This window comes from Lepidochelys kempii, chromosome 6 (genome assembly GCF_965140265.1).
Source record: "Lepidochelys kempii isolate rLepKem1 chromosome 6, rLepKem1.hap2, whole genome shotgun sequence".
Classification (NCBI taxonomy): Eukaryota; Metazoa; Chordata; order Testudines; family Cheloniidae; genus Lepidochelys; species Lepidochelys kempii.
Window position 1 is genome coordinate 86,758,966 of NC_133261.1, and position 27,928 is coordinate 86,786,893.

Sequence of the window (27,928 nt, forward strand, 5' to 3'; positions counted from 1 at the left end):
CTCATATTTTTATATCTTTTCCTGTTTGAATGGCTACACAAAATGTGCATTTAACTAACTTTTTTCTTGTCTAATTTCACTAAGTTTGACCAAGAGATATTTGCATTAAAATTCATTTGTGTTTTCCATCCCAAAACACCTTAAGAAACCAGCAAATGAAAATAGCCTCTATTTCCAGGCGGGCTATATGATATAGTATATAGAATACAATATTAAAGTCTGTCAATATTTATATAGCAAGAACAATTAATACCTGACAAAAGACTCTAACCCTCCCAATCCCCAAAGATATTACAATTGGATATTGCTACAGTTCTGATCCTATTTATGTAGAGATGCATCAGTGTTTAAAGAAGGAATTAAAAGAAACACTAGTCAATCTAAGTTTTCTGATATTAAAGACTAAGCCATTCAAGTTGCAGATAGACAAAATGTAATTTTAAGGACTGGAGAGGCCAGTTGTTATAACAATGTGTGTTGTGAAAATATATACAGTATAAGAATATTTTAATTTCGTGTATATGTATGTTTCTTTCATCAGAAAAGCATATCAATAAAAGATGATCACAGTTCAGTTCCTGGCTCTATACAGAATTCCTGTCTGACCTTGGACAAGTCATTTAGTCTCTCTGTGGCTCAGTTCCCCATCTATGAAATGGTGATAATGGCACTTCTCATCTCCCTCCCTTGTTCTGTCTTTATTAAATCTATAAAATCTTTGGAGTAAGGAGTAGCTCTGCGTGTTTGAACAGCACCCAGCACAATGGAGCCCTGATCTCAGCTGGGGCCTGTAGGCTTTACTGTGATACAAATAATCATCACATTTTAAATCCTTTTTTACAGGTATAATCTGGTGATTGAGGCTAAACCCTAGAAGCTGTTACTATTAAAAGGCTAGTTGTGGGCAGTGGCGGATTTAGAGGTAGTGGGGCCCTGTGCCCAGCTTCATTTTCAGGGGCCCCCCCCTCAGGACTCAGCCAAGAAAAAGAACACACTCTTCTCCCCCCCACCCGTTTTTTCACTCTTTTTTTCTTCACCCTCTTCCTATATTAGTAGTAATGAGAGGTAAATGAAATAAAGTGAGGTACCTTGATTGGGGCAGCTTCGACTTCAAGCTTATTAGCAGATACCTCAATTAGTTGCATATAGAATGCATATACTTGGCATTCTTGTGGTGGAACACCTGCGGATGTTCCTAACTTAAAATATATGAAGCTATCAACTGGCATCTTATGGTTACCTGTCAGCAATTTAGTCATATTTATTACAGCATTCTATCTTGTGATATCTTATGATCTAAGGTTACTCCTATGTAGCAGCTTATGCCAACGCCCTTTTAGCCTTAGGCCTTGATTTGCTTAGTTAAGCTATTGTCTTACAGGCCTTGAAGTTGTAGACTCATTGCATTACTTTCTTAATTTATACCTATGCCTTACTTAAATACATATACCTATAAGTTGCAATATTACCGGGGCATACATCTCTCAATGATTATGAATCTTGACAAGTTACAAGCTTACTGTAAATACCTTACCTGCTACTCTTTAAGGATAAATACCCTGCAAGATGTGTTTGATGTAATGAGTTTGTCAGGTTTGAGATCCGAGTTGTTTGCAAAGAACCGGGAACCCTTTGCCAGGGACCCTGTGTCACAACATTGCTGCAATCGGAACATGACAGGGACTCTGACCCTGTTTTGAAGGATTTTGGAACAAAGATAGGGAACGTTTTGGAAGAAATTATTCTAAAGAACTATGTAATGCTTGGATCTCTCATTAGCCATACATAGCAATAAGTTATTAGCATTCACACCTCTCTGTGTATATTTAATGTCTTGGAGATGTGTAGGTGTTCCCTTTGGGAGTGAGGAAATGTTTGTTAACCTGCTAAAAATGAACATTCAACATTGTTGCCATGCTAGATCAATCTTTTTACTGTTGGGGGGCAGTAAAAACTAAACCTTTCCACATATGAACAGTCTGTCTAAGCAGAAACCCAGGTCCTCTACTTCTTCTTTGAATGGAAAGGTCAGGCACATGGCAGTTGTGGGTGGGAGAATACCACCTTCACAGCATCATTCTCCATTTCCCTGAACTTGTACAAGCCCTTCCTACAGCAGAACACATGCAGCTAGATAACTAACTATCTTTAAGAGGTATCAGAAGGAAGGAACCTGACAGTGCTAGCAGCCTTTCTACTGGCTCCCTGACCTACTGCGGGGCACTGTCCTAGCTCATGCAAAATTGACACACACAGGTGATTGCAGTCAGAAGGCACCATTTTTCTTCCTGTGAAATATATAGTAAATGCAAAAAAAACTATCCCAACTTGTCCCCTGCACAGACAGGGGAGAAACAAATGAATACCTGCCTGCGGGAGGCTTCAAAAGGATGTGTGCACTTAAAGAGACATTCGACCAACCTGACATGGCCACTCCGTCAGGTAGAACAGCTTTTTCTGTACCCCAAATAAAACAGCAAGGATTCCCCACCTAGATGTTCTCACTCTTTCCACTAAGTGAAGGTCATGCAGCCAACACAGGAATCCCTAACACCACAGCTTGATAAAATGAAACCAGCTATCCAGCCAAAGGGGGCCAAGGGAGCAGCTAGAAGGAATACAGAAGCACAGGGGCTCCCATGCAGATAGCACCGGCAACTGATGGCTTCCTAAAAATCCATCCAATTTTAGCAGGTACAGTCCCTGCTTCCAACATGGGAATGATCCAGTGGAAAAACTCTACAAGAACCTCATTGTTTCCTGTCCCCATTTTGTGTTCTTCCCCATTTAAAAGGATTCCATCAATGTAACAGTGCTCGATACTCATGAGAATAGTCCCAACTGAGTGAGGGTAAGGGGAGTAAAACTGGGCCTAAAAAACAGAAAATGCACAGCTTAATTACCAGAGCAATGTAGCCATGAGTATTCTACATATAAACCTTCAGTGCAGCATTATGGCAGTGCAACTGGGTCTTGATCCTGCAAGATGCTGAGTGCTCTCAGCTCCCATTGAAGCCAATGGGAAATGAGAGCCCTGATAACCTCAAGGAACTGATCAGCACCTTAGGGGACTGAGTCATTTTTAGACACACAAATTATATAATGTTGAGTTATGGTTGAGCAACCTTAACTCTGATGCCTTGATCATGTACATCCCAAAACTGCATCTGTGCTCCTCATTCACCATACAATGTCCAGAAATAGTCTGAGTATAAAAACAGCATTCAGGGTTATTTTTATTTATTTGTACCACCTCAGGTATACATGCAAAACATTGCAAATGTATTGTAAATGTATTCTACATCTGTTTTCATGACATTGCCCAATTCTGACTTGATATATCGCTTCTGCAAAATGGTTGCATATTTTTAATTACATAAGAACATTCCATTCTTTACACACACAAGATTGTAAATTCTAAAATTTACAGGTATAAGCCTTTAGAATTTTTTTAAACTGAATTATACCCAAAAAAGGAGGGGGATCATTAATTTCAATTTTTGATGTGAGTTCCCCTAAAATGGTATTAAAGTTCATAAATTATGTTTGTATCAAATGTGATGTTCTTTTTGTGAAAGGTAATAAAATGGTTTATTTAAGTAAAATGGTCATGTGAAGAATTACACTGCTGTAAAATATTGACCTGAAGCTCAATTTATTTCTGACATCCATAGATATTAAGGTCAGAAGGGACCACTACGATCTAGTCCGATCTCCTGCACAACGCAGGCCACAGAATATCACCCACTACTCCTGCGAAAAACGTCTCACCTATGTCTGAGCTATTGAAGTCCTCAAATCGTGGTTTAAAGACTTCAAGGAGCAGAGAATCCTCCAGCAAGTGACCCAGGCCCCATGCTACACAGGAAGGCGAAAAACCTCCAGGGCCTCTTCCAGTCTGCCCTGGAGGAAAATTCCTTCCCAACCGCAAATATGGCGGTGATCAGCTAAACCCTGAGCATATGGGCAAGATTCACCAGCCAGATATCCAGGAAAGAATTTTCTGTAGTAACTCAGATCCCACCCCATCTAACATCGCCTTTAAAACTAAATTTCTCATATGATGCATAATTTATATTCACAAGTGCTAAATATCTAATTATGTTAAAATTATAGCACATGCACAGTAAACTAAAAAACAGAATTAAATATGTTGTAGTCTATTCTACTTAATAGTTCAAAACACTATTACATGAATCCACATATGGAGGGTCAGATTTTAATCTCACTCCAGTGTAATTAGCTGTTATGCCAGTGTAAAACTGGCTGAAGTAGGATCAGACTCAGACCCATAATTTTCACTTGTATCACATCTTCTGTCCAGACATCCTAAAGTGCATTATAAATATTAAGGGCCCAATATTTGTTCTTTTGAATTGTTAAGCATGCAAAATATATTTAGTTTGCACAATTACTGTGACTCAATCAAATCAGGTAATTAAGCACAAACTCAATCAAAACTGCACATTGGCTTCCATTATTTGCTTTGCATGTACAATCACGGTAATTGTATGCAATTCTATAACTATTTTTTAAAAATTAAGCTTTAAGAACCTCTCCATTTTCATAATTGAAACTTGTAAGAGAGAGGCTACAGCCCATTTCTCCTGAGACCTAGTCTTGTGCTCAACCACAAGAAGCCAACCTGCAAGTTTTCCTGTTGCTCTTTCATTGTAGTGCTTTTGCAGTACAGAGAAGAATTTTTATTGTTTTTATGTAAATAGACCATTATTTCAGTTATAAGCATCTACAATATTACGAGACTTCTAGTAGCTGCAGATAAAACGTTAAGCTACATTACTGTATTTGAAAAAAATAGTATGCTACCACATAACTAAGCACATAACATAATTCAATGGCAAAAAAAAGTATGTTAACAGAGTTAAGGTTGCTTGGTGGTATATTGTCCCCTCACAGAACTCAGAGTTTAGTGAAACTCAAACTTCTGAAAACCAGGAAATGCAGAATTGTGTACTTGGTATAATTAGTAGGGCACAGAGGTTTTATTCCAAAGAGTATTGTCAGTAGCGAGCTGGCTTCCGAGAGCAGTCTATGCATTTAGACTCCTCCCAAGAGGAGGAGAAGGGTGGTGGCGGTCGGGGACTCCCTCCTAATGGGGACAGTCATCCATCTGCCATCCAGACCAGGAACCCTGAGCTGCGTGCTGCTTGCCTGGAGCTAGAACTCAGGATGTGACTGAGAGTCTGCTGAGACTCATCAAACCCTCAGACCACTACCCCTTCCTACTTATCCACGTGGGCAACAATACTGCCAAGAATGACCTTGAGCGGACCGCTGAAAAAGGTGGCTTTGAGAAGGAGGATAAAAGAGTTTGGGGCGCTAGTGGTGTTCTCATCCATCCCCCCCGTTGAAGTAAAAGACCCAGGCAGGGACTGCTGAATCATCAAAGTTAACGCGTGACTATGCAGGTGGTGTTGGAGAGAGGGCTTTGGCTTCTTCGACAATGAGCTGATGTTCCAGGAAAGAGGATTACTGTGCTAGGATGGGCTCCATCTATCAAATACTGGGAAGAGCATCTTTGGACACTGTCTGACTAACCTGATAAGGAGAGCTTTAAACTAGGGGGGATGGTGACAAAAAACTGGCCAATGCCCATCTAGATTTAAGTAAAAAAAAAAAAAAAAAAGATAAGAGGGGCTAATTTCTGGAGAAGGGTCTAGAAATCACAACTACATGAAAAAGACAAAAAGGAAAGCAACAGGGCAGTCTGCAAAATATCTCAATGCCTGTATACAAATGCAAGGAGTAGGGGGATGAACTGGAAGTCATAGTATATGAAGAAAATTATGACTTAATTGGCATCACAGAGAGTTGGTGGGACAACTCCCATGACTGGAGTACCAGCATTGAGAGAGAGAGAGCGCGCGCTAGCTTGTTCCAAAAGATTATGTATGGGAAAAAAGGAGGAGATATTTGAGCTTGTCATAAATATAAAGGGAAGGGTAAACCCCTTTAAAGTCCCTCCTGGCCAGAGGAAAAATCCTCTCACCTGTAAAGGGTTAAGAAGCTAAAGGTAACCTCGCTAGCACCTGACCAAAATGACCAATGAGGAGACAAGATACTTTCAAAAGGTGGGAGGAGGGAGAGAAACAAAGGGTCTGTGTCTGTCTGTATGCTGCTTTTGCCAGGGACAGAACAGGAATGGAGTCTTAGAACTTTAAGTAAGTAATCTAGCTAGGTATGTGTTAGATTATGATTTGTTTAAATGGCTGAGAAAAGGAGTTGTGCTGAATAGAATGACTATTTCTGTCTGTGTGTCTTTTTTGTAACTTAAGGTTTTGCCTAGAGGGATTCTCTGTGTTTTGAATTTAATTACCCTGTAAGGTATCTACCATCCTGATTTTACAGGGGTGATTCCTTTACTTTTATTAAAAGTCTTCTTGTAAGACAACTGAATGCTTTTTCATTGTTCTAAAATCCAAGGGTTTGGGTCTGTGGTCACCTATGCAAATTGGTGAGGATTTTTACCAAACCTTCCCCAGGAAGTGTGGTGCAAGGGTTGGGAGGATTTTGGGGGGAAGACGTGTCCAAACTACATTTCCCAGTAAACCCAGTTAAAGTTTGGTGGTGGCAGTGGAAATCCAGGGGCAAAGGATAAAATTAATTTGTACCTTGGGGAAGTTTTAACCTAAACTGGTGAAAGTAAGCTTAGGAGGTTTTCATGCAGGTCCCCACATCTGTACCCTAGAGTTCAGAGTGGGGGAGGAACTTTGACAGAGCTGTACGTCAAGAATATATACTCTTGCTCTGAGGTCCATGGGGAAGTGAGCAACAGACCTATTGAGAGTCTCTGGGTGAGGATAACAAGGGATGAGAACAGTAGCAATGTTAGCTACTATTATACACCACCAAATCAGGAAGAGGAAGTGGTTGAGTCATTATACAAGCAGATAACAAGATTAGCTAACACACATGACCTAGTATTAATGGAGGATTTTAATTTTCCTGTTATCTGATGGAAGACTATTGTAGCAAAACATGATATGTCCTGCAAATTCTTAGCATGTGTAGGGGACAGCTTTCTGATTCAGAAAGTTGAGGAAACAACTAGGGGGTCACCTATTTTGAATCTGGTTTTGACCAACAGGGGTGAATTAGTTGCAAACGTGAAGGTGATCAGGAACTTGAGGGGAAGTGATCATGAGCTGATGGAATTCAAGATCCTATGAAAAGGAGGACATGGAAACATCAAAACAGACACTGGACTTCAAAAACAGCAGATTTCAACCAACTCAGAGAAATAGTAGGCAAGGCCCTATGAAAAGACCAATTAGGAAGAAAAGGAGCTGAAGGGGGCTGGCCGTTCTTAAAAGATGTACTAGGAGACGCTCAACATCAAGCAACAAAGGGAAAAGAACCACCACCACAGGAAGCCAACGTGGCTGCACAAGAAGCTTTTTAGCTATCTAAAAACCAAAAGAGATACATACAGGAAATGGAAGGAGGGGCATATCACCAAGAAGGTATACATGGGAATAGTGCAAGTGTGTAGAGACAAAATCAGGAAAGCCAAGGCAAAGAACGAGTTACGGCTGGAAAAAAATGTTAGAGACAACAAGTAGTCATCATGGGCAGTGGATGAACCCCCTCTTTAGGGAAGCCAGCCTGGCAGCTGTTCCCCTTCCACCAGAGGCCCTGTCCACCAGACCCTCATGGGGCCCACCCCAACACAGCCTGAGGAGCCCCAAGACACCCCCCCACACACACACATAGCTGGAGCAGCTCTGGCCAGCCCCCTCCCCCTACAGTGCCAGGCCAGCCCCAGTGCCTCCTCATGCGAAATTCCCCCGCCTGCACCCACTAGCCCAATTCGGCCTTCCCCCCTCCCACCTGGCCCAAGAGAAGCCCTGTTCTGCCAACAGGCCCGAGCTCCAGGCCACTAGCTGCAGCTGAGCCCCCACTGGCTTCAGGGTAGAGTAGGAGGGAGTCTCCCGGTGGAACATGGGCGTGGCCACATCACGGTTTAGGGGAGGTTCAGCCTGCCCTGGCCTTTGATATCCACCGTCCATGGAAGGAGTTCTTCAAATATGTCAGACAAAAAAGAATGATCAAGGACAGTGTGGGTCTACAGCTCAATGGAGAAGGTGAGCTGATAACGGAAGATGATAGGAAGGCAGAGTTGCTCAATGCCTACTTCGCTTCTGTGATAAATGGGGGGGGGGGGGTGAAGAGTAGCTCCTTTTGATAAGACACCCAGCCAGCCAGTTAGCTGTAAAATTCTTCTTGGTAGCTGTTCTCTACTTTCTTTACCTGTAAAGGGTTAAAAAGTCCCCCATGTAAAGAAAAAAGTGGTACCTGACCAAAAGAACCAATGGGAAAACTAGAACTTCTTAAAGTTGGGAAAAGCCTCTCTCTTTGTTTGGTTGTTCTCTCTGGGCTGCAGGGACATGGACCAGCAATGCTATAAGCAGGGATGCTGTGTAAGCTTTGAATCGGGTATGAAAAATTATCTTCCATACCTAGAAGGAATTATTTGGATAGGGAATGTTTAAACAAACACAATCAAGTTTATTTCGGCTTGTGGATCTCCTCTGTGCTAACCCTAGATGCTTGTAACCTTTAACCTGAACTCCCAAGAAAACTATTTTGGGTGCTTAATTTTTGGAATTGGTCTTTTAAAATCTAGCAAAAGCCTAAGTACCAGATGTATTTTCTTCCTTTTTGTTTTTAATAAAATTTACCTTTAAGAACAGGATTTGGATTGTTGTGTCCTAAGAGGTTTGTGCCTATGCTGTTTGATTAGCTGGTGGCAATAGCTAATTTCCTTTGTTTTCTTCTCAGCTCTTCCCCAGAGATGGGGTGAAAGGTTTTGAGGGTACCTTACAGGGAGGAATTCCCAAGTGCTCCTTCCTGGGTCCAATGGGTTTTTTTGTATTTGGATGGTGACAGTGTTTACCAAGGCAAGGTCAAAGAAAAGCTGTAACCTTGGGAGTTTATTACAATCCTGGAGTGGCAAGTATTAATTTTTTGAGTGCAGAAGGTGGGGGCCTTCAAGGATTCTAAATGCCAGAGTGGGGAATTCAGCCTTACCAGCTTCAGTCTTCTCACAAAAACACCACATGACCAGACAACTAGCAAAAAGTTACCATAGTCAATAAAGAGGAAGGGATGCAGATCGGCATAAGTAAAGAACATGTCAGAGATCTTCTGACCAATTTGAATGAATTCAAATCAGCACAGCCAGATGCTATTCACCCGAGGGTACTGTGAGAATTAGCTGAAGAAATCTCAGCGTCATTGGCAATAATATTTACAAACTCATGGATGACAGGAGAGGTCCCAGAAAACTAGAGAAGGGATTAATGTAGTGCCCATCTTTAAAAAGGGGAGAAAGGAGGAGCCAGGGAACTACAGACTAGCCAGCCTGACTTCAATGCCTGGGAAGCTACTAGAGCAATGTTTAAAACATTAAATTTGCAAATACCTGAAGGATGAAGGGGTAATCATTAGCAGCCAGCATGGATTTACCAAGAACAAATCATGCCAAACCAGCTTGATTTCTAAACAGGGTAACTGATTTGGTGGATAGGGGAAAATGCTGTGGACATAATAAAGGCTGAAGGAACTGGGTATGTTTAGTTTGGGAGAGGACATTAAGGCGAGATATGATAGTCTTCAGATACTTGAAAACCTACCATCATCAAAACCCATTTACAAATGTTTTCTCACTTAAAGCCATTTTTACACGGACAATATTCTGCAGCATTTCGGTCACAGAATAAAAGAGTTCCCAAACACAGATCATACAATCTTAAAGTAATTGCTAGTTGGCAATGAGAAATACCTCTCACAGGAAAAAAGTCTATGGCAGGGGATTTTTTTCCTTCACCCTCTAGTCTTATGTTTATATGGCCAGTTTTTTAACTGAATGAAGACAATTCTGTACCACTTGCCTCTGTATCGCCATATCAGTAATACTAATGCATTAGCCTATTGTGCAACCAGACAATATGTCCCAAAAGAAATTTTTCCTCAGATGCCAAAGCTTTCATTTGTTAGCTTTTGGGATAGTGAAAATTATTAAATCTGCCGTCTTCTGAGGCACTAATCTAGCCTCACTTTGGATACCAGAGGTGACAGCCTTCTGTAATATCTGCAAGTCAGGTAAAAGTTAAGCCAACTAAAGATTACAAAAATAGTTTAATAGAACAAGTTATACTCAGTTAAACTGAAAATAAATGCACACACTATTTTAAATATAGAAAAAGCATCTTACCGTTCCTCACGGGAATGCGTATTTAAGGGAATTAAACCTTGTCGTCATGTTGACTATTGTCTAACAGCTGTGCATTAATTAGGCATGATGCATTACGAACTACTTGTGCAACTGCCATTAGCACCAACAGGAGCTGCATATCTTTGGACATAATTTCGCCCACAGTACCTATTCTTACTGGGACAACAAGACAGATTCTTTGGTTATCATCATTCCCTTGCCCCATCACCTGTGTCAGTTTTATGCATTCTGCTCAAAACACATTAACTTCTAAAAATAAAGGAAAAAAGTTTTGCATCAGTTCTGCTTTTAGTTTTTATTTTTAAAAACAAAAAAAATATCCTCCACCTTAGAAAGTCAGGTTGTTGCCATCTTACATTTCAGAATACAAATCTGAAAAAAGTTAAGAACATAGACAGAATTTCAGCCAAGTACTCAGCTTCTTATTGTTGTAGTTTTAACCTAAGTCCACTTATAAACTTATCTTTTGGTCATTTGTAACAAGAATATGTTCAAATGTGTTTGGAACACTAACTGCAATAAAGAAGTCAGCAGTGTAATTATGTCAATGAACATAGGAAAAAACTCCTCTCCATCTGCACAGAAACATAATCCCTGGAAGACTAGCATTATGTACAAGTACAGTTTAGTTAGAACATTAAATTATCACAAAATCTTGAGGGCCTAGATGCAGTTCATGAAAGAATATAAGTCCATTAGTCCTTTTGCTCCAACTTTGGAAAGACTGCATCTATAGTTTTATCCTAAACATGATGAATGAAGTGTTACCTCTGTCTCATCCACCCCTCTTCCTCCATCAGCTGGAATACAAAAGACTTTTTTGTTGCTAAAGTCAAATATAGCAATATGCACAAACATTTTGTTGGACAAAGTCTGGAGAGCAGACAGTACACCTGAGTTGAGGTTTACAAACTACTTTTCACAAAGTTAAGAAAATACTGATATCAAAGTACAAACAATTACAATGTTAAAATACGCAAAACTATTATACAAGGGCAGCTTGTAAAATTAAAGTGAATGAACACAACACACGAAGTATGTCGTAGCTCTACACATCTGGTTTCCTCGTCTTCAGAGTCATAGTTGTGTGTTTCTTGTTCTGACATCTGTAGAAGTCTCGTTAAAACTAGGCAGTTGGATCTTCTTTGCAGAATGAATCTTAAATCACTATTACTTCTTGAATGTACTTTCTTCATCACTGTACAATTTCAAAGTAGTGTAATATCGCCATGATGTGCTGAGGCATGAACACATAGCCAGTGTACAGCGCCATTCCAACAATGGAAACCAGCATAGAATCTGAGCAATAGCTAAGGAAAGCTGCAGTTTCAAATTTTATTCAATCACAAAACAAGAATGTTTTAACACTATCCTTCAAAACTATTATAAAACTTGTATAATTCTAAATTGTATATGCTCAACTGTATTCATGTATAACAGCTGTAGGAAAAAATCCATTGTAAATGTGAAAACTAGAAGACTGGTAAAATGACTAACTATATTATGAAAATGCCTTCCAGATTCTCTGTTTTATTGCCACATGCCTTGGAGGTAAAAATAAAGTCCCCCCCCGGGGGTGTGTGAAAGAGAGAGAGAAGAAACACATTAATGGGAAATAACCAGATTCCCTAAAACTTCTGCAGGTTCTGAGTTTTACCCTGTCAGCAAGAGCATTATATTTATGCTAATTCATAGAGATGGGGAGCTACACAAGATCTTTTAAAGATATCTATCTATATTCATACATATCACACATAGATATAGATGAGATGTTCATATTTGAAGAAACTAGTCTTTCAATGCTGATCCAAAGGATTCTCTTGGAACGGAATGGCCCAAATAAACTAAACCTTAATTTGTGCGTACACCTGACTGGAAGGAGAATGGTCGTTGGTATAAAACAGGGAGTGATGAAACCTGGGTTCTGTTCCCAGCTGCCTGCCAGCTTTGGGCAGGTCACTTAGCTTCTCCATCTGCAAAATGGGAATAATACCTCACTCACAAGAGGGTTGTGAGGCTCAATTTATTTTTCAAGAGCACTTTGATAGAAGGAACTATGGTATTAGTATTAATTCCGTTAGACACCTGATCAGTATCTTATAAGTAGAACTGATCTAGATGTTTCACTCAAATCATAATACCTCAAAGCACAGCCTTTGTTTTAATTCAAGCTGTGTTTGTAAACTGTTAACATTTTATTGGAAGTGGTTGCAGCTCTCTGCAAATGTTTTTGTAGTATCTGGCAATCCACAAACAATGATTCTCAGGTATAGTTTCACTAGCTTATTTCAAATATGAGGAGTGATCGCTTGGAAAATTCACATGATACACATTACCTATATTTGCTAATATTATCACTAGTCCTATGTCCAGTTCCGGGAAACTCAAGCCCAGCCTATAGAAATGCAATGGGATCGTAGTCATGTGGAGGCTGGGTTGACTCAAACCTGAACATTTCTGGATACACACAAAATTTTTTACGAACCCTTTTAAAATCAGACTACCTGGAATTTCCTCCAATCATAACATTAAAATTGGGTTTAATAAGCCTAATAAAAATACAGTACTATAAACAGAGCATTAGGTATTAAAGGGCCTGGCAGAAGTATCCAGTTACCACAGCTTCAACAGGAGCTGCAGGTGCTCATCAGCATCTCCAGAAATGAGGTCTACACTCTGTATATTTAACAACAAAAGCTATATGACTGTTTGGCATATCAGTCAGAGAACAAACATAGAAGTTGTACTCATTCACTAGAGTATTTTTTAGTCATGGTAGGTCATGAAATATTGGAATTTAAAAGCACTGGCGAGGGTCACCTCATAAATCCCTAAACTTTGACATGAATGCTTAGTCACAACCTTGGGATTCCAAGGTATCGGACAATGTACCACACTGATACTAGATCTACTTAGACCGTAAGCTCTTTGGGGAAGGGGCCGTCTTTTGTTCATTGTGCTAGATGCTGTACAAACACAGGTGTCCTGTCCGTGACAGGAGCTCCTAGGTACTACCAAAATAAAAATAAATAATCTAAGGCCTTCTACCCTATAATGGCTCATCATTGTTAGTGCTAGTGGCAAGTGCTCCAGACATGATTTCTGTAGCAATGCTCTCTAAAGTTGAGCTGTTTTCATCCACAAGGAGAGCCAAGTGGGAATTAGTTGCTCAACTGTTTGCAGCAGCAGGTCCTAGTATCGACAAACTAGATCCTAGAATCAGATCTGAACTTATTGAGGAAAAAATGGCCGTATGATGATCAGGATGTTACCACCACTGAAACGAGCACACTTCTGTCTATTACCCTCCGATACCCCCCAAATGATATCCAAGATTACAACAGCCAAAAAGTTGAGTTTTTCAGTTAGATTATTTTATGTATTTTACAGCACTTCATATGTAGTCAGTTTCACTGTCTCCCCTTTAGAGTTAGTCAGTTTCTTCTGTGTTATGCTTATAAGCAGCATATGGAATTTTTTAAAGGGGATAAGGCAATACACACATTTATTGAGAGTACAATTTAAGAATTGAAATTAGCATATGCTTTTATTTAAACACACACAAAAGGTTTCACAGCTGGATTTTATAGTTACCAGTTTTTAAGAGTTGCTCCATCAGTTTCAGTGGTTAGCTGAAACTACAAGGGGGGGGGTGGGGAGGGAGGCAGGGCCTTTGCTGAATGCATTTGAAGCTCCAACATTGATTCAGAATGAACCCAAAGACTTGTATGGGAACTTATTACTATAAAAGAACGGTGTACTGCCATGGGACTTTGGGTTTTTTAAATTGTACTCCATTTTGCTTATTTTGCTTTATACTCTATTTTGCTAGCCTCAAATTATTAAAAAAAAAAAGTTCTACGTTTATTCTTTGCTAATTGTGTTAATTGTTCTTAAAAAAACTAAAGTTTTATGGCTTTAATTGCCTTATTTACTGTTTGGTATGTAAATAAAAAAAAACAGCTGGGCCAAATGGTCCAAAACAAAAAAAAAAAGTCAAAAGGCATCAACTTTATTATCAAAATCACCAAAATGGCAAATTAACAACCCTAAAGCAAAGGCAAACACCCCAAGAACAAAATAAAAAGTAAAGCCAAAAAAAAAAAAAAACAGCTGCAAATAACTCCCAGTAACAAGCCAAATAATGCTAATTAAAAGCAACCTTAACTACCTCATAATTAACAGCTCCGGTGTAACACAGCAAGAACCAAAGACTTGTATGGAAACTTATTACTATAAAAGAAGGGTGCATTGCCATAGGAATTTGGGTTTGTTCTGCATCAACATCGGAGCTTTGAGCGTGTTCGACAAAGGCTCACCTCACCTCCCTCGTGTGAGTTTCAGCTGGCCACTGGAACTGACCAAGCAACGCTAAGGACTGGTAACTATAAGACTCCAGCTGCAGAACCCCCCCCCTTTTTTTTTTTGGAGGACGGGGGGTTGGGGGGGCAAGGGTAAGTAAATGGAAGCATATGCGGATTTCAGTGCTTAAATTGTACTCTCAAACATGGTTTATTGCCTTATCCCCTTTAAAAAGATTGTGTGCTTCTTATAAGCATAAGATCTGTTCCTGTGGATCTTATACAGAGGATTTAAAAAACAAAATAAAACTAGAGCTGTCAATTAATCGCAGTGAGCTCACATGATAACTCAAAAAAATTAATCGCGATTAATCGCACTGTTAAACAATACCAACTGAAATTTATTAAATATTTTGGATATATTGATTTCTATTACACAGAAAATAGAAAGTGTACAGTGCTCACTTATTTATGATTACAAATATTTGCACTGTAAAAATGATGAAGAAATAGTATTTCAATTCACCTCATACAAGTACTACACTGCAATCTCTTTATTGTGAAAGTGTACCTTACAAAAGTAGATTTTTTTTTGTTACATACCTGCACTCAAAAACAAAGCAATGTAAAACTTTAGAGCCTACAAGTCCACTCAGTCCTACTTCTTGTTCAGCCAATCACTAAGACAAACAAGTCTGTTTACATTTACTGGAGATACTGAAGCCTGCTTCTTTATTTACAATGTCACCTGAAAGTGAGAACAGGTGTTCACAAGGCACTTTTGTAGCTGGCAATACAAGGTATTTACGTGCCATATATGCTCAACATTCATATGTCCCTTCATGCTTCAGCCACTATTTCAGAGGACTTGCTTCCATGCTGATGATACTTGTTAAAAAAATAATGTGTTAATTAAATTTGTAACCGAACTCCATAGGGGGAGAACTGTAAGTCTCCTGCTGTTTTACCTGCATTCTGCCATATATTTCATGTTATAGCAGTCTTGGATGATGACCCAGCACACGTTTGTCTTAAGAACACTTTCACAGAAGATTTGACAAAACACGAAGAAGGTACCAATGTCAGATTTCTAAAGATAGCTACAGCACTCGACCCAAGGTTTAAGAATCTGAAGTGCCTTCCAAAATCTGAGAGGAACGAGGTGTGGAGCATGCTTTAAGAAGTTTTAAAAGAGCAATACTCTGATACGGAAACTACAGAACCCAAACCACCAAAAAAGAAAACCAACTTTCTGCTGGTGGCATCTAACTCAGATGATGAAAATGAACATGTGTCAGCCCGCTCTGCTTTGGATTGTTATTGAGCAGAACCCATCATCAGCATGGACACATGTTCCCTGGAATGCTGGTTGAAGCATGAAGGAACATATGAATTTTTAGCACATCTGGCAAGTAAATATCTTGCGACGCTGGCTACAACAGTGCCATGGGACTGCCTGTTCTAACTTTCAGGTGACATTGTAAACAAGAAACAGGCAGCATTACCTCCAGCAAATGTAAACAAACTTGTTTGTCTTAGTGATTGGCTGAACAAGAAGTAGGACTGAGTGGACTTGTAGGCTCTAAAGTTTTACACTGTTTTATTTTTGAATGCAGTTATTTTTTGTACATAAGTCTACATTTCTAATTTCAACTTTCATGATAAAGAGATTGCACAACAGTACTTGTATTAGATGAACTGAAAAATACTATCTTTTGTTTTTTACAATGCAAATATTTGTAATTAAAAATATGAAGTGAGCACTGTACACTTTGTATTCTGTGCTGTAATTGAAATCAATATATTTGAAAATGTAGAAAACATCAAAAAATATTTAAATAAATGGTATTCTATTATTTTTTTAATCGTGCAATTACTTTTTTTAATCGCTTGACAGTCCTAAAAAAAACAAACAGCAATATTTTAAAATATATAAAACAAACAGGCAAAGGGAATCGGGGCAGGTGTACTACCTGAAACTACTTTTTTTTTTTTTTTTTTTAAGATGACTAGGTATCAAGATGATGGTATATACTATTAACATCCAATGGAAATCTGACATTCCCAGCTTTCAAGTAGCTAATAGTATTTTAATAAACATAGTGGTTCACAAAATAGGATTATTCATATTCCATTGTGCTAGACACTGTACAGACACATAACAGAGAGCTTACATTCTATGTATAATAGACACCAGCAGGAGAGTGAATTTGTGTGGGGGGTGGAGGGTGAGAAAACCTGGATTTGTGCTGGAAATCACTTTAGATAAGCTATTACCAGCAGGACAGTGGGGTGGGAATAGGTATTGTTTCATATTCTCTGTGTATATATAAAGCCTGCTGCAGTTTCCACGATATGCATCTGAGGAAGTGAGCTGTAGCTCACGAAAGCTTATGCTCTAATAAATTGGTTAGTCTCTAAGGTGCCACAAGTCCTCCTTTTCTTTTTGCGAATACAGACTAACACGGCTGCTACTCAGAAACAGGAGAGTAAACAGAAACAATAAGACAATACCAGTTGCATGATACAGTGATACTTAGATAAAGCCTTTATAAAAGTTACTGATTCCCTTCAACCAGCAATACTATATTCAGCGCTGGTCAAGGTCATTTTAGTAAATCTTGGACTTTAACTCAATGGGAACTTCAAAGCTTTAAAGAGATGTTGGTTCAAATTCAAGCCAGATCAATGTTAATAGCCATCTAACAGCTGTTCAGTGGCTTACATGACATAAGTTATTAACATCAGTTCAGTATCTAGTGATATCTACCACAATCAGCAAACTCACTGAAGGACTCAGCAGGGAGTTCTTCAAGGACCATGCATGAAGTCGAAAATAATGTTCTCAATCAAAGGACCCTAAATGGCTTTCATCTTTTAAAGACCTCTTTGTAGTCAAGTGTAGAGTTCATACTTCTCCAAATGCTTAACACATTACATTCTGTTCACATTGGCCAGCATCGTAAAAATTTAATTAAAAGTTACCAGCAATTGCAATTTAGCACACAAAGCAATTACTTCAATACAATAAGAAACCTGAAAGTTACATGTCAAATTAATTTTAAGCTATAACTTACAGGAACAAAAGTTGTTTGAATTGGCAACAAAATGAAGAAAACTGTATGCACACCATTACGTTACTTATATGTTTTGCCACAATCAGAAGATTGCTTAGCTGATATAAAGAGCTCGATGTTCAAGCCTAACTACTCTGACAAAACATAATGCTCATGAAGCATAGAAAACAAAGGTATTTCTTTACTGACACTAGACCTGGCATAAACAGAGCCAGGTACCATTGCTAAGGAATAGGATACCTCCACTGAGAAGAAAAAAGGAAAAGTAACAAAATATATACTATGTGGGTGTATGAGAACATAGATATCAAGTCCATCCCATGTTAATGCATTTCTGTTTTATATGCTCTCCATTTTGGAGCTTTACATAGAAAAAAATCTACATGATTATGCACCTGTAACTTGGGCAAACAACAGTCCCTACTTTTACTAATGGAAGATCTTTTCTTTACAACTGACCACCACCCCTATAAAGCACCCTTATTATTACTATCACCACATTCTGTTTGTGACTGGTTAGATTAGTTTATCTCCTCATCTCTCTCAGTACTCCTTGGAGGTACTTTTAAAGGTCATCCATCAGAGAGTGGCCGCAAATACGAGGTGCCATTTTAACGAAGGATCAAGCAACCACCACATTCAGAATAGAATGAAAAGACATTATATATCACTCTCTAGAACAAGCTGCTCAAAGAAACACAATAATCTAGATACAGGTCTCTACAACTGAACCTTCATGTTAGAAGATTATTATAGTGAAATACATAAAACAAGCACATTCACCAACTACAGGATCAGTAAACATCAATTAAAAAAAGACACAGGGAGACAAAGCAAAATGGAAACCTAGAGTTGCAGGACTATGCACCACACATAAATTATTTGTTATATGCACATTGGAAAGGAAAATGTGTAAGTATGAAGGAATGCATTAAAGGTATTTCTAACTAACAGAAACAATTCCTCAAGTTAACAGAGAAAAAAGTTGCATAATTCTAGGGAAGGAAAAAGAAAGGAGAAATTGCATCAAGGCACAGCAACCTGCCTTCTGACTCAGAAATGAACTACATTGCTAAATGGCCAGAAGGGAGACTTGACACCTTACTGTTCTGAAAGATAATCTGTGTTGCTCTCTCAAACATTGACAACACTTGTTATAGTATGTTGTAACAGATTGTGAATCTGAATGTAATTTAACAAGCAAGGAATGAGCGGATTAACAGATTCCTCACACATGGGTGAAAGGGTTCCTTCTTTGTTCACACAACAAACTTAACCTGTGGGACTAGGAAATAGTGCCACATTATACACTTTGCAACACTAACCCCCACCATAGCCAATGTAGCTATAGACTGCTACTATTTATCAGAGTTATTTTATCTAAATACTCATACCGCCAGTTAGAACTGAACCTTGGGTTTTTAAACCACCAGCATAGCTATACTGGGATGGCTAACAACCCTCAATGTAAACAAGGGCTAAGCACCTCCCAAGCATCAATTAAACCCATAACCATATGCCTGCGAGGAAAGTGTTATTGGGCCCATTTTACAGACAGGAAGGGGCACATTAAGCACCCATGATCAGAAAAGTGCTCAAAGACATTCTCAAAGTCTGGAAAGGCCAAGAATCAAACCCAGACCTCTCAGGTCCCAGTCTGGTGCCTTAATCATAACAGCATCCTTCAGAACAAAGGGGCTGAAGGGACAGCAGGGCAGCTTGCTCGGGACAAAGGTCAGACCTCCCCACCACCACCCAACAGCGCCTCTCGCAGCTCGGCTGAGCTTGAAGCACCTCGCACAGTCCACACCACAGGGTGGGCACAGATACACAGGAGGGCGTTACAACAGCCCGGGGAGCAGAGCGGCGCACCAGGACCAGCCCCCTCCCTCACGCCCACAGCGGGGCAACAGGCCCTGGACCATCCACCGCCGCCCCACATCCTACCTTCCACTTCTCCGAGCGCGGCCACGAGCCCCAGCCCTCCCCGCCCCCTTCGAGTCCAGCCACGTGCCCCAGCCCCTCCCCCGCTCCCAACCTCCCTTCCCCCCCAAGGCTGGCGGTGGCCTCCCCGCACCGGCCCCGCCCATCCTCCTCCGGCACGCGCTGCCGGCGGCCGCTTAATTAACAGGACCCAGCCCCGCGGCGGCCGCGGCCTCCGCCTCCCTCCAGCCCGGCCCGGCCGCGGGAGGATACTGAAGACCGTCCGCTCCCAGGGCTCCAGCATGTAGAGCGCGGTGACCAGCAGGTACTGGTAATACAGCCACGACACCCGCCCCCAGGCCGAGCCCAGCGCCATCACCGGACCTGTCCGCGTGCGGCGCGCGCGGCCTCCGCAAACTGACTGAGCTGGGCCTGGGCGCGCGGGGAACGCCCTCCACCGCGCCCCGCGCCAGGGGCCGTGCCACGGCCAGGCCGCTCCGCCCCGTGGCGGCTCTGTTGGTAGGGAGCATGCGCGTGAGGACTGAGCATGCTCCATAACACCCGCCGACGCCGCTGCCCTCTCTTGGGGTGACCACGCGCGCCCTGCTGGTGGGCTGAGCCAGCTGCAGTGGCTGCAACAGAAAAGTGGTGTTAAGGTGTACCTTAAGGGTACAGTGCGGTGCACCCCAATGTATCTGGTGAGGCCACCTATTGAGCTGCTAAAGGACACTTGATTGATTCAGTGAAATATTTTACATACGCCCTCCTGTCCAAAAATGATCATTATCAGTGTTTAAAAGAATCGCTTATCTGTTTATATGTCCCTGTAACATCTTATAGCAGGAAGCATATTCGGCTTGCCCTTTATTCGGATTCCTTGGACTGGACTGCATTTTTCTTGCAATCCACTGTTTAATGGAGTTTCACTCCTTTATTTACTTTTTGAAATTATATTTTTATTACTCTTAGATCTTCATTTACTTTTGTTAACATTGTGCAGATGACTGTCATGCTAGATAATAGATATTTTAATAGCAATCACTGGAAATATTAACAATTGCTAGTAGCTTCTGCAATCACATCTCAGAAGTCACCTACTACAGGACAGGCCCAACAAAGATAGTAACAGAACGCTACTAGCCATCACCTTCAGCCCCCAGCTAAAACCTCTCCAACGCAGCATCAAGGATCTACAACCTATCCTGAAGGACAACCCATCACTCTCACAAATCTTGGGAGACAGGCCAGTCCTTGCCTACAGACAGCCCCCCAACCTGAAGCAAATACTCACCAGCAACCACACACCACACAACAGAACCACTACCCCAGGAACCTATCCTTGCAACAAAGCCCGTTGCCAACTGTGTCCACGTATCTATTCAGGGGACACCATCATAGGGCCTAATCACATCAGCCACACTATCAGAGGCTCCTTCACCTGCACATCTACCAATGTGATATATGCCATCATGTGCCAGCAATGCCCTTCTGCCATGTACATTGGTCAAACTGGACAGTCTCTACGTAAAAGAATAAATGGACACAAATCAGATGTCAAGAATTATAACATTCAAAAACCAGTAGGAGAACACATCAATCTCTCTGGTCACTTGATTTCAGATCCAAAGGTCACAATATTAGAACAAAAAGACTTCAAAAATGGACTCCAATTAGAGACTGCTGAATTGGAATTAATTTGCAAACTGGATACAATTAACTTAGGCTTGAATAGAGACTGGTAGTGCATGTGTCATTACACAAGGTAAAACTATTTCCCCATGTTTATTCCCCCCCCCCCCCCCCCCCCCCGCTCCTCGGACATTCCTGTTAACTGCTGAAAATGACCCACCTTGATTATCACTACAAAAGGTTTTCTTCCCCCCCCTCGACCTCCCTGCTCTCCTGCTGGTAATAGCTCATCTTAAGTAATCACTCTCCTTACAGTGTATATGATAACACCCTTTTTTTCATGTTCTGTATGTATATAAATCTCCTCACTGTATTTTCCACTGAATGCATCCGATGAAGTGAGCTGTAGCTCACAAAAGCTTATGCTCAAATAAATTGGTTAGTCTCTAAGGTGCAGCTATCAGAGTAACAGCCGTGTTAGTCTGTATTCACAAAAAGAAAAGGAGTACTTGTGGCACCTTAGAGACTAACCAATTTATTTGAGCATGAGCTTTCGTGAGCTACAGCTCACTTCATCGGATGCATACCGTGGAAACTGCAGCAGACTTTATATACACACAGAGAATATGAAACAATACCTCCTCCCACCCCACTGTCCTGCTGGTAATAGCTTATCTAAAGTGATCATCAAGTTGGGCCATTTCCAGCACAAATCCAGGTTTTCTCACCCTCCACCCCCCCACACAAATTCACTCTCCTGCTGGTGATAGCCCATCCAAAGTGACAACTCTCTACACAATGTGCATGAGAGAGTTGTCACTTTGGATGGGCTATCACCAGCAGGAGAGTGAATTTGGGGGGGGGGGGGGTGGAGGGTGAGAAAACCTGGATTTGTGCTGGAAATGGCCCAACTTGATGATCACTTTAGATAAGCTATTACCAGCAGGACAGTGGGGTGGGAGGAGGTATTGTTTCATATTCTCTGTGTGTATATAAAGTCTGCTGCAGTTTCCACGGTATGCATCCGATGAAGTGAGCTGTAGCTCATGAAAGCTCATGCCCAAATAAATTGGTTAGTCTCTAAGGTGCCACAAGTACTCCTTTTCTTCAAGGTGCAGCTAGTACTCCTTTTCTTTTTGCGAATACAGACTAACATGGCTGCTACTCTGAAACACATCTCACAGTAATTCTGCTACAGGTCCTCCTGTTTGCATTGGATATTAGGTTTTAGTTCTAAATTTTTGTTCTGTTCATATTTTAGGTAAAAGTTTATTCTTTTAGGGATCACATGACTTCAAGGTTGACTGAAATCCTGGTTTGCTGTCAAAACTTCAGTTTTCTTTGAGCCTCCAATGGGGATTGTCTTTGGCAACTGTTATTTTGCCTCTCTCAGTGCATTTTCACATGTCACCACTTGTGTGTAGAACTTGGTTCTCAAATATTCACCACAGGCCAGATTTGTAAAGTTTAAAAGCACCTAGATGCTTTTGAAAATACCACTAGTTGATTAAATACTTTTAAAAATCTCGTCCTAAGGGCACTGTACTATCTTGCATTAAATCCTTCTCAAAGGCAAATTTCTTCTGTATTTTTACTAAATATAGGTATACAACCCCAAGATACAACCACCAGTATTTAAAAATCATGAGTTATACACCCAAAAGTTATGATATTAAAATACATAAATATATACATACATACCTTTGGGGTTCTTTTAATTTTCCTTTTTGTTTCTGAGCCTTTAGAGCACACTAGCTTCATATTTATGCTGTTACCTCTCCCAAAGAATCCATATATTTGAAACAGTTGTACATGCCTATAACATTCAGTACTGTTTTGGACTTCCAGTATCATGATTTCCCACTCCCTTTGTAATTGAAAACTTATTAAAAATTCCTATTTTTGTAAGTAATTCCTCACCCTGCAAACACTGAAATTCACACTTGACTCTTCTATTACTTCATTTGTTTCATACATAAATGTTGATTTTTCTATTGAATTGTTTATACTTCTAATTGCAATATTTTAATTTCATTTCCTTTTTGTATGCTACATATTTAGTTATCAAGTAATCAGCAGACAATGATCTTCAGGGTGTAGCTTCAAAAGGCTGGGATTTTGCATAACCATAGATGAGAAATTTACATTCACCTCCCCCTAGAGATTCCCCAGGGAAACCACTTGACTGTGTTTGTCCCAAAAGTCCATTCTTATCTGGCACATTGTTCAGTTAAATATTAGATAAGTTCATGGAAGATCGGTCCATCAATGGCTGTTAGCCAAGATGGTCAGAGACAGAGCCCATGCTCTGGGTGTCCTTAGGCCTGTGACTGCTAGAAGCTAGCAGTGAACCACAGAGTGCATCACTCGAAAAATTGTCCTGTTCTGTTTGCTTCCTCTGAAGCATCTGGCACTGGCCACTGTCAGAAGATAATATAGCAGGCTAGATGGACCATTGGTCTAACCCACTATGGCCATTCTTATGTTCTCCATACAGTCCTTTGAAGTCACAACACTTCCCTGTGTTCATCTCACATCTCCCCCTAAAAAGAGGTTACATACAATTCCAGCCCACAATAATACATAAACCATTCATTTAATACAATGGACTCCAAAGATAGTTAAATTTAATTCAATAAAGTTTTCCAAGGATCCTGCAGGAAATTTCCCCATCTGTCACAGCTCCCTCTTTATACAGTCAGAGCTGAAGGACCAGTGGAAGTTATCTGGACAGTAGTAACAGTTGCGCCCTTTCCTATCCCCAGTGGATTTACTGGAGTGTTGTGGTACCAGCCTTTGTTCTATTACAGTCCTTGGTAGCACTACAGTGCACCACAACTCAGACAAGCTTTTTAAGGTGATTCATTTTCTAAGTCCTAAGGCCCTCACACCATGTGTCCTAATGAGCACTCTGTCAACTGTATCCAATTGTCAACTCCACTTTGTCAACACTCCTCCCAGAGTCCCCTACCTCATTTCTTCATCAGTCCACCACCCCACTGTGCCAGAGCCTTCTCTTTCCTACCGACCCATCGCTCTTCTAATCAGGAAAGAGAAAAGCAGCAGATTCACTTCCTGGCAGACTTATCACACACTGCCCTCTACTGACCTATGACTGCTCAGCCAATTCATCACATGCGCCTTTCTGTGAAAAACAAGCATCCTCTCTTCCATCATTAGTCCACATGAAAGCGTTGGTACCAAGAAAAAACTCTGTGCTCTCTTTGTGGTCTCCGTTATCCCCTCTTAGCTCTGGGTTCACTTTCTTCCTCACCCGTATGTTAATTTCAACTCAGACTAGAAGGCTCCTCTTCACATATTGGATCTTCTACCTGCTCAGTGGGTTCACCCTCACCTTTCGGATCAAGTTCCAAGGGTTGGGTTACTCTCAGAGGTTCTGCCTCATGGTCTGATGCAATTCCCTCCAATAAGATTTACTGGCTTGTCATGCTGCAGCACATGCCAGTGCTGTTCCTTGCTTGGTCCCCTTTACTGTCCAGGTTTCAGAGTAGCAGCCGTGTTAGTCTGTATTCGCAAAAAGAAAAGGAGTACTTGTGGCACCTTAGAGACTAACCAATTTATTTGAACATAAGCTTTCTTGAGCTACAGCTCACTTTCATCGGATGCATTACTGTTCACGGGCTCAGCCCTCATGATGACCAGAATATGCCCAGTCATTAGCCTGGTTTGGTTGTGGTGCATTGGCCAGAGTTTTGGCTCAGTCAGAACATAGGTAGGGATATACCCTGCTGTAATGCAGAGCAAAGCAACTTCTACCAGGCTAGAAATCAGTACACTGATGAATTCTGACATCCAGCTGACCCACCCCATATGGACTTTTGTACTTCCTGTAACAACTTAGCACTCAAGCTCCTTTTCCTTTCGTGATCGCTAAACCAAACCAGTTAACACTCCTGATACACTTGAGCAGACATATTCTTAAGTCAGTGTGTGTTCCTTCTGCTAGTGGCCTTACCCCAGTGATGTTTTGCTGCCTGTTTGACATTACTGAGAACACCTGCCACCTGGGTTACATACTTAGGGATTAGTATACCCTTCAGTAACATCTGCCCCATCCAATAATTTTAGCAGATGAGCTCATACCTGAACTTCATATATGGCATGTACACCACGGATAACCATACACTAGTTCTGTAGGCTATCCTGCCAAAGGGAAAGAAGTAATCAGCTATTACAAACACATACGGCTGATCCTCCAAGATACCATCCGATGAAGTGAGCTGTAGCTCACGAAAGCTTATGCTCAAATAAATTGGTTAGTCTCTAAGGTGCCACAAGTACTCCTTTTCTTTTTGCGAATACAGACTAACACGGCTGTTACTCTGAAACCAGGATACCTATAGTCACTCTCTCTTGAGGATAGATCCCAAAAATGGAAAACATATTGCTTGGGGTGTAGCACTAGCCATTTTATGGACCCTGCGGGCATAGCACTCCACCTACTCTTTAACAGACCTGCACCAACTAAGCCAGTAGTACTGACTCTGGACCCTTTGGACTAGCTTCACTCTTCCCAAGTTGTGACTCAGTGGTGCCTAGGGCAGCCCTCACTAGAAATGACAAGGTCAGGGCAGGCTGCAAAAGAGAGAGCAGATACTCCCAAGACTGGTAGGTAACACTGAAGTTAAACTCAGGACTGAAGGCAAAATGGAGATGATGCAGCTGCCCTTTATAGTCCTTTTGCCATGTTTCTGGTACTTCCTCTGTTCCAAACACAAACTCATAGCACACGGCCTTGAAAGGCCTTAGAGGTCTCTCCATAGGCAGGCCCAACAGCTAATACTGATAGCATATGTGCTACGCCAACTACTAAATGTCAATATTGTATTTTGACTTAAGTAAGCTCCACAGACAACAGCCCTGAAAATCTGTTAGACCTTTCAGAATGGGTAGACACAGACCCAGAGGTATGTTGATACAAAGATGCCTGACCTGACCTAACCTGGAGCAAGAGTTACTGATCTGGAAGTTGAGGGCATTAGAGTAGAAGGGCAATCACACTTAATTAGTGGTCTGAAAGGGACTGAGACCTGTCATTTTGAAGATATTACATAGTAACAAGATTAGGACTCACTTGTGTGATGATGTATGGACTATGTGGGACACTTCATGATATTGTTAATGCCAATATTATAAAACTGGAAGGAATCTAACCAGATATGCCGTGTGAGGTATCTGCGAAAATGTTATAATCAGCCAAGTATGATAATTTTGTTTCATCTTTGTATTATGACATAGATAGGTATGGTATATCTGTATTCCAAACATGTCCTGTGTTTCTGGGTGACACTGCCAGACAGATTGGCATCAGCATTAGGCCTGCTTGATTGCCTTGTGTAGCAACCACTAAGTTATTACATTGGCCTTTTATACACAAGACACCTAAGTAGGCACATACCATTGCTGCCTTGCAGAATTCCAATTCTACAGTAAATGTGGCCAGCGTTAACTATACCTAGCCTATCTTGTACATGTGATGTCTCTGGTAGACAGCCCTATTTTAGGCCTTGTCTACATCACACTGTTTTGTCGGCAAAAGTCAGCTTTCATCTACAAAACAGTTGAGGTGTACACACCGAAATGCTTCTGCCACCAATGTAACTTCCCTGCTATGCCGATATAATAAAACCACCTCGATGAGACAGGTAGGGCATATGCTGCTGCAGCCATGAAATTGACAGGAAAGCTGATTCTCAGCTCCCCAGCCAGGCTGCTGCTGGGTCTCTGCTCCAAGCCGGGCTAACCACCAGGTTCCTGGCTTGGGCTGCCTCCCGGGCTCTCCACTCCCAACTGGGAACCCTGCTACCCCTGAGGTCCTGGCTCCCCACCAGAAGCAGAGCAGCCAGCCGGACTCCCATGGGTGGCAGGTGGAGTCCCCCTTTGGGGAAGCCAGCCCCCCAGCTCTGCCCGTTCTGCCCATGCCCTGCTATAGCTGGAGCCCCAAGACCCCTCCCCACCATAGCCAGAGCCCCGAGACCCCCTACCCCAAGAAACACCCCCCTCTGCTGGAGGAGCCCTGGGTTGACCAAAGCCCCTCACCCAGAGAAGCCCCAGGCTGGCCAAAGCCCAGAGCCTCCCCCTCACCTGCCCAGAGGACCCCGGGCTGGCTGAAGCCCCCAACCTGGAGGAGCCACGGGCCTTCCCTCCGCTCCCTGTAGCCGGAGGAGCCCTGGGCTGGCTGGAGCTGTGCCTCCCCTCCCCATACCCAACCCCCACAGGGGAAAAAGCATCTGTAAGAAGACTCTTGATATGCCCCATGCAGGTTCTGAGGCATCCAAGGAGGCAGGTATGTACCTCCTCAGCCGTCCCAGAACCTGAATGGGGCATAATAAAGCAAAAACTTCACTGCCAAACCCCACAACTGGGGGTCTGGCAGCCACGGCTATTATAGAGCAGAGCCTCCCCTGGCCTATTATACCCACCACCTGTGCAGATTCTGGGCATGGATCTCTCTGCCAGAGCGAAGAAGCCCCTGGTGACTCCTGGCTGGGAGCGCAGAGGTGAGAAGCCCCACGCTGTTGCCCCTGGCTGGGAGTGGGGAGGCAAGAAGTTCTGCTTAAGATCTTCAACTGCTCCTCTGCCAACACGAAAGCTTATGCTCAAATAAATTTGTTCGACTCTAAGGTGCCACAAGTACTCCTGTTCTTTCTGCCAACAAGATTTTCTCTTCCCTCTGAGACTCAAACTGTCAATTCTTTTCCAGCTGGAATTCTGCTATT

The 27,928-nt window shown here is 41.6% G+C and overlaps 1 protein-coding gene across 1 annotated transcript; it reads right to left on the minus strand.

Moving 5' to 3' along the window:
• Nucleotides 1-10,538: 10,538 nt before the first annotated feature.
• On the minus strand, nucleotides 10,539-20,080 carry SPTSSA (serine palmitoyltransferase small subunit A). Its single transcript, XM_073349000.1, has 2 exons — nucleotides 19,833-20,080; nucleotides 10,539-11,557 (listed from the first exon to the last, which is right to left on the minus strand). The coding sequence occupies exons 1-2, from the start codon at nucleotides 19,933-19,935 to the stop codon at nucleotides 11,454-11,456; spliced, it is 207 nt and encodes a 68-aa protein (XP_073205101.1). The 5' UTR covers nucleotides 19,936-20,080; the 3' UTR covers nucleotides 10,539-11,453.
• Between the last annotated feature and the right edge of the window lie 7,848 nt (nucleotides 20,081-27,928).